Raw genomic sequence first — 15,349 nt, 5'->3', positions numbered from 1 at the left:
GCAAGAAATAACTGTGGGGAGACTAGTAGTTTCAAGAATTCTTGCTGTGAAAGCTTCAATATTTTTAATCTTTAAATCAGAACTTCTGTGTTTTCTTATTAAGCTTTCTCAAACAATAAACATTAAAAAAACATTTGCAGTACAAATAAACAGCAATGAGTTTGTTCAAGTACAAAATTTAATGCAAAAAAGGGAGGGAGATTTTACATTTTTATAGCAGGTCAAGATACTCCACAAAAGTCACAAGGTGAGTAGTCATTAAAGATGGCATCTTTTAAAAGAGAACTCTGATTCTGAAGTGAATTTCCTTCCCTTCCCTTCCCTCTATCTTTTTCACCTTTCCTCTGGAAAGCTATTTTAGTATCACTAGATTTTGGTGTTACAACCTAACAGATTTGGTGAACATCTTGGAGGTATTTTTCAAGAATAACTTTACAACTTCAGAGCAGGAGTTGCACTGAAAATCATCGACGTGTGCTGCTAGCTCATACAGTCACGTTTGAAAACTGCACTCTGCACTTTTGAAAGTTCTCCCAGTTTGGAGGTTTACCACTTCTTTACTGGTCTCCAAGCATTAACTTTGATTTCTGAATGGAGAATCTGACCCTGAATTATATGAAAAAGTGTGATTCCCTGATGAGCAGATCCATTAGTTGCTATACTGTGGGAATGACAAGAGATTGTAGCAGAAAATGGGTGTACGGTGGCACAAAGATTTTTTGTTGGCAATACTGGGAGTCAGGGAAATCTTAATATGGGGAGTTATGGATATAGTTTCAGCTTGATTATAATGAGAGGATAGACTTGCTGTTATATCAGTGGAGCAAGATTCAATTCCCTAGTTTTTGAAATTTCCGGAGAGGGAGAAGATAAAGGGATATACTTGTTAGGCACAGAAAAAATAGGGATTATTTTTAACCAAGTCTAAATCAAATTTGAAACTCACTTTTTTGTCCAACCTTTCAAAGACATTGCAATTTGAAAAAAACAATGAATTCTTTTCTTCATTAGGCTTTGGTTTCCTTCTCTGATGTGAGGTTTTATTAGTCCACGGATACCAGAATTTGCCATTTAGACAGTGAAGACTGTGCCTAGACTGAAAGACGAGTAAGGGACACTGGCTTAATCCTTAGATCTGCATCGTGTGTGCTTTACATCCATAGCTTTTATCAAGCTGGGGAGTCAGGTGTAAACGACCCACACAATTCTTGGAAGAAGCCAGTCCCAAAACGTCTCATGATGGAAAGACTCTACCTAATTTGGTGCTACCTATGTCCAATTTGCTCAGATAATGAGAAGTGCTAAGGCTTGAATCTCCTCAAAAGTTTTCCCTCCTCAGAAGGCTAGAGTTGGGATGGTCATTTAGCATGAGTTTGATTTATTTACAGCATGCTTAATTGCAAAGTCTGTTGTTGTCAATGGGCTGGGCATCCTACTTCCTGCAGAATGTGGGAATGCTCTGAGTGTGAATAAATGTTACTGAAGCCTGACTAAATGGCCTAGAAAGGCCTTCATCAAAGTAGGAAGCTGTCATAAATAATGTAATTTAATAGTTTGTTTGTGATGAAAATTCTGAGTTTGGTGTATGGCTTGTGAAACTTGCTTCTAAGGACTCCGCTTACTAAGTTACCTACTGATCATGCATAGCTGAGAGAGCCTGCTGCACATGACAGGGCAATAGCAGAGAAAGGTTGCTCTCATACGTCAAAAGTGGGAAAACGGTTTAGGACAGGGTAGGTATTCAACCTGTAAAATCAGATAGTTTTATGTTGATAGGGTAGAGAAAAAAGACTGGAGGTAAAACCATCACCTTGGGAAAAATATGTAACCAAATCTGTGATTTGTCAGGAAAGCCAGCTGTGAAGTAGAATGGTAGGAAACAGAAAAACTTTATAGAAACACCAAAACCAGGGCAGTTCAGAACCCAATTAGCCTTACTTTTTTCTGCATGACTTTCATTCTTAGCTTCATCTGAATATGATTGTATCCAGGCTATTCTTATGGTGTGTTCCTCTAACCTGTGTCAGAAAGAAATTGGTTTTATGTTATTTGTAGTCCAGTTTTGTACAGAGTTAGAGGATTATGGAAATATCTAAGTGCTTATTTGGTTTTCCAAACTAAGCTACCAAGCTTCTCCGGTTTTGTTTTTTCTTTTTCTTTTTTTTTTTCCTTTTTTTTGACAGTATTATGATAGCATTAAGGAATGTAATCTTATTGTGAGATACAGGCATTACTTCTATATTATATGTACTGACTAGTCAATTCAGTATATGCTTTAAACCAACTATGAAGTGGTGATACTTTTGTTCTAAATATATTGTTTTGATTTCACAGGTGCCTGCATAAATATCACCAACAACCAGTGCCAGATGCTGCCATATAACTACACCACTGTAACTTCAATTCTTTCCATTGTCAAAAGTATTGAAATGGAAAAGTTCCTGAAGTTCTTCAGTTATCTCAGTCGACTCAGCTGCTATCAACACATTATGCTGTTTGGCTGTAGTCTTGCTCTTCCTGAATGCATCAGTGACGGTGATGACAGGTATCTGGAAATGAAAATCTGTCAGTGAGTAGAGCCAATTGTGGTAAAATACTCTCTGTCTAATCAGACAAGGGAACTTATGACCTTCTCATTGCACAGTTCCTGTCTGTCAAAGCTGTTGGCAACGTTTCTGTCACGATAAACCAACTGCAGTTGAGTTCCTCTGGGAAAAAAATTGCCACTGTGATATTAGGGCAGTCAGGATTATTTTCCTAGAGAAGGCTCTCCAGAATTCTTGTACCTAATTCTGCAATCTGAGTATGCTGAAATGGAATGCTTTTTAACAACATTAATGCCTTGGAAATGTCTAGTATTGGCATAAAGTGTTAAACTTCAAATTTGTTTAGTCTTTTCCTTCAAAGAGGTTAATGTTTTAAATATATTTTATGGTATTAGATTAGCAGGATGTATTCAGAGGGACATAAACTATTCTGGAAGCTTAAGGAGCATGTATTTTTTCCACATTTACATGATTTTACAACATTAGTATCATGTGCATGCACTTTTTAAATTGAGTTTGATTTGAAAAAAAAGGATCAGTGAGTTTAACAGTGCTAAAATCAAAACATGGCACGAAAAGGGAAAAATGAACTATTTTTTTTAATGTATGTACACAGTCTTTGATATTTCTGGAGAGGGAAAGAGAGAGGGTAGATTTGTTTCATTTTTCCTGATTTCCGGTTTCTTCACTGGGAAATTCAGTGGAAGAGTGTATGGCAATTGAATAAGTGATTCAGATAACATAACAAGAACCAGAAAGTCTAAAGCCTTGCTTTAGAAGGAATAAGATGCTTATGAAAAAGGTTCTGTGAGAACGGGTCTAAAATATAGTTGCCAATGAAAGGTACAGTCTCACTCCAGGCAATATATGCTTGCCATTTCCATTGCATCAGAGTGATTCCTGGACTGGCAATTAAGCTCACTAAACTGACAGAAAATTAACCCAGAATAAAGGTGTACAGATGATTATATGAATAGGATTAGGGTGGAGTAAAAGCAGCACAGGTTAACAGTGGAACAAGACTGACCATTGGACTGGCAGAATGGTTTAATCCAAATTCACCTGTGTACATATCTTTGTTAGCCTACCAAAAGCTATTTTCAATTAATCCTGTTTAATTGAGAGCATTATTAATTATAGCCCCTCGACTCCAATTCATGATTACAATTTTTCCAGTTAAGGAATCTGATAACATACAGCCTTAAACTACCTGTTGTCCCTAGAAATCATTGAACAAAATAAGAAAAATGATCTCAGGTAAAAAACTGATGCATTTAAGCGTTCAGCAACAGAACAGGCTATTTCTCTGTTGCTTCACTTATTCTGCCTTGTTTGGAACTTGACTTTCACAAACCTTTTGAGAGTGAGTGGTACGTGTCTAAAGTGCAAAGCTCATAAGTCAATCAAATAAGTAGAGTGGTGAAAGGATAAGTCTTGTACCTTTTCTTTTCCATTTCTTTCCTGAAAATATGTTTCTTGCATGGTTTATATTATGCCTTGCTAATTTAAAGAGCGTAGAAGTTAAACTAATGTTTGGAACATGCAAGCTTTTGCTCTGGTTTTTGATGGCAATCAAAATATATTGAGATTCTAGAGTCAGGGTTTTTCTTTTGTGTGGTTTTTTTTTTCCCCCAACAGCAACGTTCTTCTATTAATTTTTAATGTCAAAACTGGAACTGCATTTCCATGGCCTGTTTTATGTCCTGGACATCACAATGCTCCCTCTATTTTTATTTTAAAATCCTTTTTGTGGAAACTGTTCTGGCCCCTGCAGACTTAATGGGGAAGAATGTCCAATGTGAGACTGTCAATGATGCAGGATTGTGTTAGAATCTGACTTTAGTAACCATATGTCTCTAGAGCGTTCCATGGGTGTCACTTGAAAAAGCAGTCTATGCAGTTGAAGTGGCAACAACAGGAAGAACCGTAAGAGTGGATTGACAGTGCACTGGTCAGTTAAATCTAGTCTGCCAAACCTGAGTTGTCCTAGTTTAACTTCTGGTTTCCTCTTTAAAGAAGGATATCTTTTATTCTGTCGGCAACCAAGTGATTTTTGCGATTACTGTCTTTCTTGTAGCATCCAATTATTGCAGGCTAACAGATGTATTTCAAAGCCAAGAATAATGATTTTGAGAAGCATCATATCTGCATAAAATAGTTATTTAATACCTTCCATTCTCACCCCAGCCCCTTCCCCTTCTCTCACTCCTCCCCATAACTCTTGAAGTTACTTTGTGTGTTTTGGGTGCAGATACAAAAACTGAAAGACACAGCCCTGTTTTAGGTTTGTTGAATAGGGGAATCTGGTAAGTGGAAACACTGAAGGAGAAGCAGAAGAGTCACTGTGGAAGGCGTCTGATAATAATAAATGGGGATGTGTCGATATGCTGTAGAGCTTTTTTGGGATTATGGTTGCTTTTTATTATACAGTATCATAAAACATACACTAGTATGGTGCACAGTTGTTATTATCATTGTCACCAATTCCTCCAGACAATTACAGCTGTTTCATTGTAATATCAGTGCATATATGATCATAATTTTTCATCTATTGATAACTTTTTGTTTTATGGAGCAATTGTTTCTAATGTATGTAAAGCATAATTTGACAAAAGCTGCTTACACAGTATAGAAGAAATTAAACTCTTGTGATGCTTAGACATCTATTCTTAGGTATTGTTGAGAGGGTCTGTGCTGGCAGCTTGCAGCCATGGAAGCAATAATGCATTACAAGAAGCATCAAGAAGGAAAGTTACAAGCCCTAATCTTTCGCATCCAGTGAGCTGTCATTACGTATGGCTTTTCTCTGATGTTTAAACTTATATCTGTTTCCCATTTGTCTTTCATGTGTTTATAAACATTGTATTCATTAACACTTGAAGGAGATTAAGTTTCTAGGCAGAGGGCTTATTCACTGTTTGTGTAACACAGTGTATTTAGGTACTGGGATTTCTTAATAATGCCAATATACTGTTGCTCTTCGAAAAAGTTCTGTATCTTACTGCAGTAAAAATCATGTGTGGCAGTAAAATATATTAATTTTTAATTTAATTTCAGCAACTGGATCTACAATCAGCTAGCTCTGCTCTTTTATGAAAATATACAACAATATTTTTATACTACTTTCCAGTAAACATAAGGTTTGAAAGTACAACTAAAACCTGTGTGAAAATGGAACATGGAAAGTTGAAGTGTAGTAAGGCTTTTTGCTTGCTCATTACTTGTCCATAATTTGTATACTAAGTAAGGGCATCATGCAGCTTCCACCTTCTTGGGTGAATCGATGAGATCTTTCCAATATGACTTCAAAATCAGCTTTAAAAAACCCGTCTTGACACAGTCCAGCAGCACTACTAAGAGAACATGACTTAGTCCTGAAAAGTAACACCAGTGGTGCAAGAACACCTTAAACTAGTTGGAGTGCTGAACTAGTGACTTCTAAAACATTCCTGGTAATAAGTTTGTCCTTTTGGGTAGTAGTAGCTTGCAACCTCTTACCATCAAATGCGACACTGGTACTTTACTTGTTATAAGAAAGATCTGTCCTCAGAGTAGTAGTGTAATCTAGTGAATTCTCCCTTACTGCTGGAAGACACTGAGTGTGGGCCAAAGGCCAATTACTGCAATGTAGAGAATGTTTATTTATAGTAATTCACTCGCATTGGATTCTACAATTCAAGAAGACAAAAAAATCTGGAAAACGTTAGTGTGAAATTTTTTCATATTTTCAAAAGAAAAACAGATGTTTTTAAAAGCCAAAATTGGTGTAAAATTTAAAGATTCAGAATCAATAGAGAACTTCATAATGGGTCAGCCTATAACTGCATAATACAAATAGACTTACTGAATGACGCTTTCTAATATTTCTTGCCTTCTGTTTCATCAAATGGCTTGGTAAAATAGTCAAGATATGTAAGATCCTGAAGGCCTACGTACATGGTTTATTTTGACTTTTTATGCAAGGAATGAATTTGAAAGTTATGGATTCTCATAATACCTCTTTGCTGTCGTGCTGCCTCCTAAAACAGAAATAATACCTTGAGTACTTCCATTAATCCTCTGTGTAGAAGTGTATTCCAGAAAGGTGAGGAAATTATTGATAGATCCCCAGAGTCTCAAATATTTGGAGATCAAACTGGATTTAAGCTCTGCCTAGAAAATACTTTTAGGGCAACACAAATTAGAAGGTGTAATATGCTCCCAAGGTAAAATTCTAAACCACCTTGCATTTATGTATCTTTTTACTCACTATAGTCTTTTTCATGTCAAATATCTTTGAAATAAAGTTGTGAAGTGGCTTGTTTTCAGTTTGGGCTCAAAGAGTCCGTCTGAGATTATGGCTTTTTATGTTGGATGCTGTACAAACATGCACTGAGGGCAACCTCTGGCCTCTGAAAGTTTATAGCCCAGATGAGGAAAACCGCTAAAGGATAGGAAGGGTAACATTGTCACATTAATAGCTAGGGAAGCTGAGACTTAGCAAGAAATTTGCAGTAGAGCAGAGAACTGAACCTATAACACATAGCGTATGTCTTCAGGTACAGCATTATTTTTCCTCTTGATTAAAGTCTGAAAATTAATTTCTCTCATTATCATTTATTCACTTTACTTGTGATCAAATATCTAATGAATGTAAGGAAAAAACTCTGCCATAATTTGACTTTTTTCTTTCCTTTTCTTTCCCCCCCTCCTCCCTTAGGTTAATTCTATAGGGGAAAATAATATAATGAAAGGAAAAGGCTTTCTTTGATTTTCAGACTCCTTACAAAGGAGTTTTTCATGTTAATGTGTATATGTAGCAAATAGTTTGTTTTGCTGTAGTATCTATGCTACAAAAACCAGCAGCCAGGTAACGATTTGTAGAAAGCGGAAGAGGTCAGAATAAGACTACATGGTATGTTTGGGGTGGGGAAAATTAACTAGTGAAAATTTGGTTAATACTAAATCGGTTCTAAGAAGCTGTGAATATGTGACTGTGTATGCAGTAAAATATTTTTTGAAGAGCTTCTCTGCTACGATTTATAGTGGCAAATTCAATTCTGTGGTTTTTTTTCTGGTTCATTGTCTTGATTTTTTTCTGTAATTTATAAAAAGGAAAAAAATAAAAAGTCTCATTTTCATTGTGGACATAAACTAATGAAATACTAGGTCCAAAAAACAAATCCAGAAATATGTGTGGTGTCTTTTACTAAAAGCCAGAGACAGCTTGAAACAAATTTAGGATGAAGTACAAGGTAGGAGAGGAAGACAATTTTGTTCATTTCCTCTTAGAAAATGGAAAAGAATTGAAGTTCATAGAGTAAGAGATATCTGTCTGTCATGATTCGTCCAACCCATGAATGAGATCAGTGATGGGGCTGTTTTCCTTTTTCTGCTTTTGTGAACTGCAAAAAGTTCACTGATCCCATGGATCCTGTTTACATAGCTAATGAGAATTTTTATTTTAAGACTTTGAACAGGAAGCTATCAGCATATATTTAAGTCAATATCTATTTTGCAAAGTCTACTTTCAGATGCTTATGAAGTGGCTACCAGTAGTTTCCTGAGTTTGCAGTCTGCCTTTTCACACCCTGCATGGTCTATTCACACCTGCATGGTCTATTTTTTTGCTAAGTAAAACGTTGAGGATAGAGTTGCTAAGGGCAGATAGTCAGCATGCCTTGAGAAACATTTTGAAAAGTCTTTCCTACACAATGTAAATACTCAGTTTCAGCTCCAATCTACCATCAAATTGATGGCACACTAATTCAAGGTGAAACAGAATTGATTTACAGCAAGAAAGTGAAATGGTTGACAGTGTAATATACTGCGTAGGGATTCAAAGTAGCAAAACTGTCTGCTTAAGATGTTTGTACAATAGCACTAGACAGTTCCTGTATACTTTTGAGAGTGTTTATATGCAGTAACAGATGTCACATGCAAATTCATGATTTAAACTGTGTTTCAGGGAATGTGCTGAACAGACCTGAATTTCTAAAGATAAGGACTCAGTGAGTAAAATCAGGGAGACTTAAATTGGAAAATTGAGTAAGTAATAAATAGATACATTGATTAAAGAAAATCTACATTATGCAGATTCAGAAAGTGAGAGAGTATTTGCACAGAGAAGGGACCTAGAAGAAAAAAAACCTGAAATCCCAACTCCTGCAGGAAACAGAATTTTATTTCTGCTATCCTATGTCTAGAACATGATCTTCATGAGACACAACTGAGATCTTTAGTTAAGAAACAGCTGACTTACATCTGACTTCAAAGAAGGGCATGCTCACATTTTTCTGAAATATTGGAGTGGACCGTTTTGCCAAGAAACGAATGAAGAAACCTGAAGAAACAGCAGTCGTTAAGGAGCATTTCTGAAGATACATCTTTCTTCTCAAGGCAGCCCATATTACTCACTAATAGTTTTATACTTAGTGAGTTATCTTGCTAGTCTTGTGTAACTGCTCCCCGTAGGGCAGAAAACAATGTCCTAATGAGAAGATTACACTTTGCATTGTTACTCAGAACTCAGATCTTGAAGTCAACATGTCATACTCATCACCTTAAGAGCCACTACTACTTAGTCCCAAGCTCAGACAGTGTAAAGGCGGCAAATATAAAATTGGCTTTTGCAAGGAGTGCTAGGGAGAGTATAAGTAATGATGTGGCATGGGCCAGAATGACTATATTTAAAGTTGATTAACATATTTTCTAGGAGGGCCCTTTCTCCAGATGTATATAATTTTTTTTTGGGGGGGGGTAAAGAAAAACACCATTTAAATTTTTTTAGGGCCTACTAAATGCCCTGGGCAAAAGCAGAAAGGACAAATGGGTTGCTTATGAAAAAGCATTCTCTACTCACCAAGAGTTAGTCATATATGCAAGTGTTTGAGGATTGGAACTTGAAATTTGGCAGGGAAGTTGCTCTAGTAAGCTCACTCTTCATCATGGCTTTTAGAAGAGGAAGGTAAGGGAATTAGAAAGAAAATGTGTTTACTTTATGGGAACTTCTGTTTATAAAGTTTACGTACCTATGGATATGCCTGCAGAAGTTTATCCCCAATTTTTAGTTTACATGTCTGAAAAATTACGGTGTCTCTGAAAGCTTTTCTGTCACTGTCAGGGCTCACCTGGTGTGGGTGGGCTTAAAGAATCTTCATGTCCCTGACCCTCCCAATGGCTAGGTGTGGCAATGGATCAAGGTACAGGCCCTTACCTAAAAGGGTCTGAAGTTAACTCTCTGGTGCCAACTCTCTTACAGTAATGTGCCAGTAGATGGCAGGTGCAGTGTAGGGTAAGGGCAAACCAGGGGCACAATGTAGGGAAAGCAGGACAGAGAAATAGGATGCTGGAAAGATTTTATTTTCCCCCTTCCAAGAACTGTCCCTTCTCTGCCCACAAATAGAGGCTGTTTAAAATTACAGGTACGGTTCCGAATCATGGGTCATCTACCGCCACCACCTACGTCTCCTAGAGCGCTTCCATCAACACTGTCTCCACACAATCCTAAACATCCACTGGTCAGATTATGTGACCAATACATCTGTTCTAGAACAAGCAGCAGTGACAAGTATTGAGGCCATGTTGCTGAGAACACAGCTGCATTGGGCAGGGCACGTCTCAAGGATGAAGGACCACCGCCTCCCTAAGATCCTGCTTTATGGTGAACTTGCCACTGGCTGTCACAAGAGAGGAGCCCCAAAGAGAAGATACAAGGACTCCCTGAAACAACATCTCAGCCTTGGCCATATTGATCCACATAACTGGTCTACTCTGGCCTCCAATCAGGAGGTCTGGAGACACACCATCTATAACGCTGCTGCTTCCTTTGAGAAAGCACGCAAGATCACTCTCGAGGAGAAAAGACAAGGCAGAAAGAACCGTGCCTTGCAGAATATACCACTTAAGGAGTCTTTCTGCTGTGCCTTTTGCAACCAGACGTATCTATCTCGGATTGGCCTTTTTAGCCACCAACGCGCTTGCAACAAACGTGGATAGTGCCCTTCCCAAATCTTCGTTCGCGAAGCCTAGCCATGATGTCTAATTTGTAAATTACTCAATGTAAAGAAGGAAAGGATTGCTTAAGAGATTAATTAAAAAAATTAAAAGTTAGAAAACTAATATAGAAATATAGGTAATGGCATTCTACATTGGCTGGAATGATGTATGTGAAGGCAGCATTTGCCATAGCAGGCAGCATCAAACTTTCATGCAGTGTTTCAGTCTCTCCACTGATCTAATTTCAAAGTGCACATGTTGGGGGAATTACGGACAGACCAGAGCTAAAAGATTATCAGACAGAGAAACATTTTTGAGAACAGTCTGGGCATGGGAATGTCTGTTTGAAAACATATTTCACAATGCTTCTCAGAGGGAAGGAGGCAGAAAAGAAAATCAGAAGGACTGGTTATTTCATGAAAGCATATTTTACTGATTGATTGCCTCCAGCCCTGTTGTTTTAATGATTTGGCGTGTGTATTATCTCTTATAAGCTGTGGTTTCTGGTTTCTAAGTTGGTATGGTAACTAGGGTCATAGGTTATTCTTCATCACATGCAATATATTATTTCTTATGACTAACTACTGATCATTTATGTAACTGAAATAAATGTTTACAACAAATATTAAAATTAACATGGCCTTTTGTTCATGTTTGTTTGCTAATTTAATATATCTGCTAGAAAAACTCTTCGTTTTCAAAAAATGAGATTGATTTCTTTTAATAAATTGCAATAATTGTAAGACAGGAGCTGTCAGTAGAATCTTGCAACTACCATATCAACACTGGTAGTTTCCTATTAGACTTGTGCACCTGGACTCAAACCAGAAACGTATAGATGAGGTAACATCTTATCTAAATTTGGCAGAAGTCATCTACTAGATATGAGTATACCCTCTTGTGCAGAAGTTAAGAAAAAAAAAAAGGGTTTGAATTGAATAGTAGCTAAAGGATTCTCCAAGAATTCATATGCTGTTCAGCTCATGTTTGGCCTCTTTTAGTGCCCAGCTTATTAACAAATAATTTTTAAACCATCTGCAGTCAACACCTAATGAGGATTCAGTTAGTGAGACATAATTACCTCTCACAAGTTAGTCTTTCCTGTAAGAAGTTATTGTTGCCCTGTTGGAGACTGTGGTGGTAGGCACCAGGCTGACAGGCTGAGCAGGACAGGCAAATTAGAATCACAGGTGTGGTGGGGTAGAACCTCTGGAACTATTCTTGCTCAGATTGGGACCAGCATTAAATTCAATGAGACTCCTCAGTGCCATTTCCAGTTGAGTTTAGATGATCCTTAAGGATGGAGGTTCCACAATGTCTCTGGAGAAGATATTCCAGGCCAGTGTTTCATGGTAGATTTTAAGTTGGTGTAATTTGGTAGTGGTGCTGAACAAACGGTGTTACCCTATTCCCCTGCTTGTTATTCCCCATCTCTGCTGTGCCTTTTCCGTGTCCTGGCAGAAGTATTTGTTCAGCTCCATGACAGACTGGATTTGGAAACCAATCTGAATTAAAGTAGGAGGGACTGATCTGATCCATTGTGTAATAGCATGAAGTGCCATACTGGCACAAAGAAGTAAGGAAGAGAGGTGGGGAGAGGTTCTGGAGCCAGGCTTATGAGGGGTAGGACAGCTTCTTTCAATTAACGACATCTGCTCCTGCCAGCTTGAAGTGTTTGTGAAACAACTGTAATGTGAACTTGAAGTAGCAGGATAATGGATTATAATGATTTTCTACTCGACAGAGAGGAGCCTAAAGTGTCAGTGAGTGAGAGGTGTGTCTGTCTTTAGGATTCCTGACAAGATGCAGCTCAGAAAGTTTTAACTTGGGCTGATTCTTGAAGTCTTCCTTTTGGCAATGCTCTGAAGTGCACAGGGAAGCATGGGTTCTGGAAAGCTACGTGAAATTATTTATGGGTACTTATCACAGTGATCTGTGGAAATGGGAGGCAGACCTTTAGGTTTTAGGTGCCTTTATTACCCATATGATACAAATAGTTAGAGCAGCTGTACCGTGTATGATTTACTGTTAATCCGGAATTTCTGTAGCAATGCTGTGGTTGAAATACCTGTGTGTGATTCAGAGGACTTCTGTGTCACTGTGACAGCTTGTCTTTTCCAAGTGTGAATTTTGTTTGCTAATATGAAAAGATCTTGTAACCTGGATTTTTAGGCATATTAAGAGCTGCTTTTTTTTTTTCCCCCCAAGAAATTCCTATAGAGTAAAGCAAATAAACAGTGTGTGCTCACATCATTTTCATAACAATGTCATGCAAACACCATTTAAATACTAGAATTAAATAAAGAACTTTCAGAAATTTGACCTGGTTTAGGAGAAGTTCTGGCAGATGGTACAAGATTGTAAAAATAGCTCATAATTGTAGCAAAATTCTTAATAATATTTATTTAAACTGATTCCTGGCTGAACTACAGCTCTAGTGAATTCATTTACTACATCTTTCCCATTTTCACTGTCATGTTTGAATCAAGTAATGGGATCACTAAGAGAAATCTGGAAGGGCTGGCTGCTTTAGTTAGGACAGATCATCCAAATTAATTATGGTTGTCATAAAAAGCACATTAAATGATTTCGATAGCTTTTTTGTGGCAATAATGTTAATGCTATATGGTAAAATAGATGTAGCATTTTGTCCAAGTATGATAGAATAAAAAAAGTGCTTCTGCTCTACAGAGAATACTTTAGGTGTTTCTGATTGTTACGGTATTAGAAGGTCAGTTGTGACATATATTTCTGTCATATAGAGAAAGTGACTGAAGAGTCAGAATGGATCTCTGAATTTATGTTTTTTGCTGATTCATTGAATCATAGAATATCCTGAGTTGGAAGGGACCCATGAGGATCATCGAGTCCAACTCCTGGCCCTGAACAGGACCATCCCCAAGCATCACACCATGTGCATGAGAGCATTGTCCAAATGCTTCTTGAACTCTGTCAGACTTCATGCTGTGACCACTTCCCTGGAGAGCCTGTTCCAGTACCCACCCACCCTCTGGGGAAAGAGCCTTTTCCTGATATCCAACTTAAACCTCCCCTGACACAACTTCAGGCCATTCCCTTGGGTCCTGTCACTGGTCACCACAGAGAAGAGATCAGTGCCTGTCCCTCCTCTTCCCCTCACAAGGAAGTTGTGACTGCAATGAGGTCTCCCCTCAGTCTCCAGGCTGAACAGACCAAGTGACCTCAGCCACTCCTCATACGGCTTCCCCTCAAGGCCCTTCATCATCTTCGTTACCCTCCTTTGGATGTTCTCTAAGAGCTTAATATCTTTCTTATATTGTGGTGCCCAAAACTGCACACAATATTCAAGGTGAGGCCACCCCACTGCAGAGCAGAGCGGGACAATCACCTCCCTTGACCGGCTGGCGATACTGGGCCTGATGCCCCCCCGGACATGGTTGGCCCTCCTGGCTGCCCCTCCTGGCTGCCCCTCCTGGCTGCCAGGGCACTGCTGACTCAATCATGACTCCTTACTTTGGTAAAAATAATTTATCTGGGTTTTTTCTACAAAATAAATAATTACACTGACCAAAAATTCTAACCTGCATTGTAGAGACTATACCTGCCCATCCTTAAGGATATCAGCTGATTTTGGCCACATTGTCCAAGAAGCATTGCCAGGCCTGAAAGAGATGATGAATATAACAGCAGCTGATGTAGGAGATGTGAAATTCAACAGCAGGTGCTGCCTCCTTTATTCATTTTTTAATGGATAAGAGCCTTTTTAACCTAATAGTATACTTGGATTTGTTCCCAGTTCCACTTTCAATGAAATCAGGAATTTATATTTCCTTCCTCTGTCTGAACAGTCTTCATACTTCAGTGTGAGCTCTTTGTTAAGTATGGTACTCTTGGATATCAGGTCTCTTCTAAGACTTTTGCAAATATAACTCTTTAGCTGGCTCTTTTCTGTTGCCACAAGATATGGCAACTCTTAAGGAATAGTTAATTGGACCCGTAATTTTTAGAGAAAAAGTAAAAGGCATCTGTATGGACCCACAGAAGGGATTGCAGTCCAATTTTTTCATCTTATTTGGTTTTGAGACTTTTGTGTTCTCATAGCCTTTAAACATATTGTATGTTCTTCCATGCTGCAGGCAACCCATTCAGTATATCCATCTTTTTCATTCTCATTGTATAAAACAAGCTTTTTTCAGTCTCTTGGAAAGGGCATTCCTCTTGTGGCTCATCTGTAATTGCCAACTTCATGACAGCAGATGGAGCATTCATGAGTGTGAGTGAGTGGAACATTCATGAGTGAGAACTGGCTTTCTGCACCAGCTGTAAATCCTTATATTCAGTCCCTATAGGGCAGATGAGTGGACACCTACCAGCAATTCAGCCAATTAGTACAAGGCCTTAATCTTGTCTAGGCAGCTGGAACCATTCTTCAGTCTCTTACCCCAGGGGAACTGAGCTGCTGCTGCCTTTTACCAGGATCACCTCTGAGTGCTTTTGTTCTCCTTTAAGGTGTTAGGGGTTTCTCATACTGTGGGTGCTATGTAATCCTTTTACAGGTTGATTTTGTGTTTTTGTACTTACATGCAGGAACCTGCTTCTAGGAAACACTTCATGAGTTTAAGCTAAAAACAAGGTTAGAAGTAAGAAACTTGCGGCTAGCTCTGCATTGAGAACCACAAAGTGTTACATGGAATTGAGGTGCCATCCTTAAATGTTGCTATATCGATTCAAAATAATTTTGTCAAGTGAAATAACCACAAAAATCTAAAATAATCCTGCTTTCTTTTCAGGTTTTATTATTGTGTAAGGAAGCAAATTTCATATTTAAACCCATCTCTAGAGACAAA

The 15,349-nt window shown here is 38.2% G+C and overlaps 1 protein-coding gene across 5 annotated transcripts in view; it reads left to right on the top strand.

Moving 5' to 3' along the window:
* CORIN (corin, serine peptidase) overlaps window positions 1-15,349 on the top strand; it is a 129,580-nt gene that overhangs the window by 46,669 nt on the left and 67,562 nt on the right. For all 5 annotated transcript variants that reach the window (XR_003533155.1, XM_027676327.1, XM_027676328.1 and 2 more), the window contains exon 4: window positions 2,335-2,545. Coding sequence is in view for 4 of the 5 variants with exons in the window: in XM_027676327.1 (XP_027532128.1) it covers window positions 2,335-2,545 (211 nt within the window). In the remaining variant the exon portion in view is untranslated. The remainder of the gene's footprint in view (window positions 1-2,334; window positions 2,546-15,349) is intronic.

Source organism: Neopelma chrysocephalum, unplaced genomic scaffold, assembly GCF_003984885.1.
Source record: "Neopelma chrysocephalum unplaced genomic scaffold, ASM398488v2 Primary Assembly neopelma1_42, whole genome shotgun sequence".
Classification (NCBI taxonomy): Eukaryota; Metazoa; Chordata; class Aves; order Passeriformes; family Pipridae; genus Neopelma; species Neopelma chrysocephalum.
Note: the sequence above shows the minus strand (reverse complement) of the source record. Positions and strands in the feature narration are given on the sequence as shown.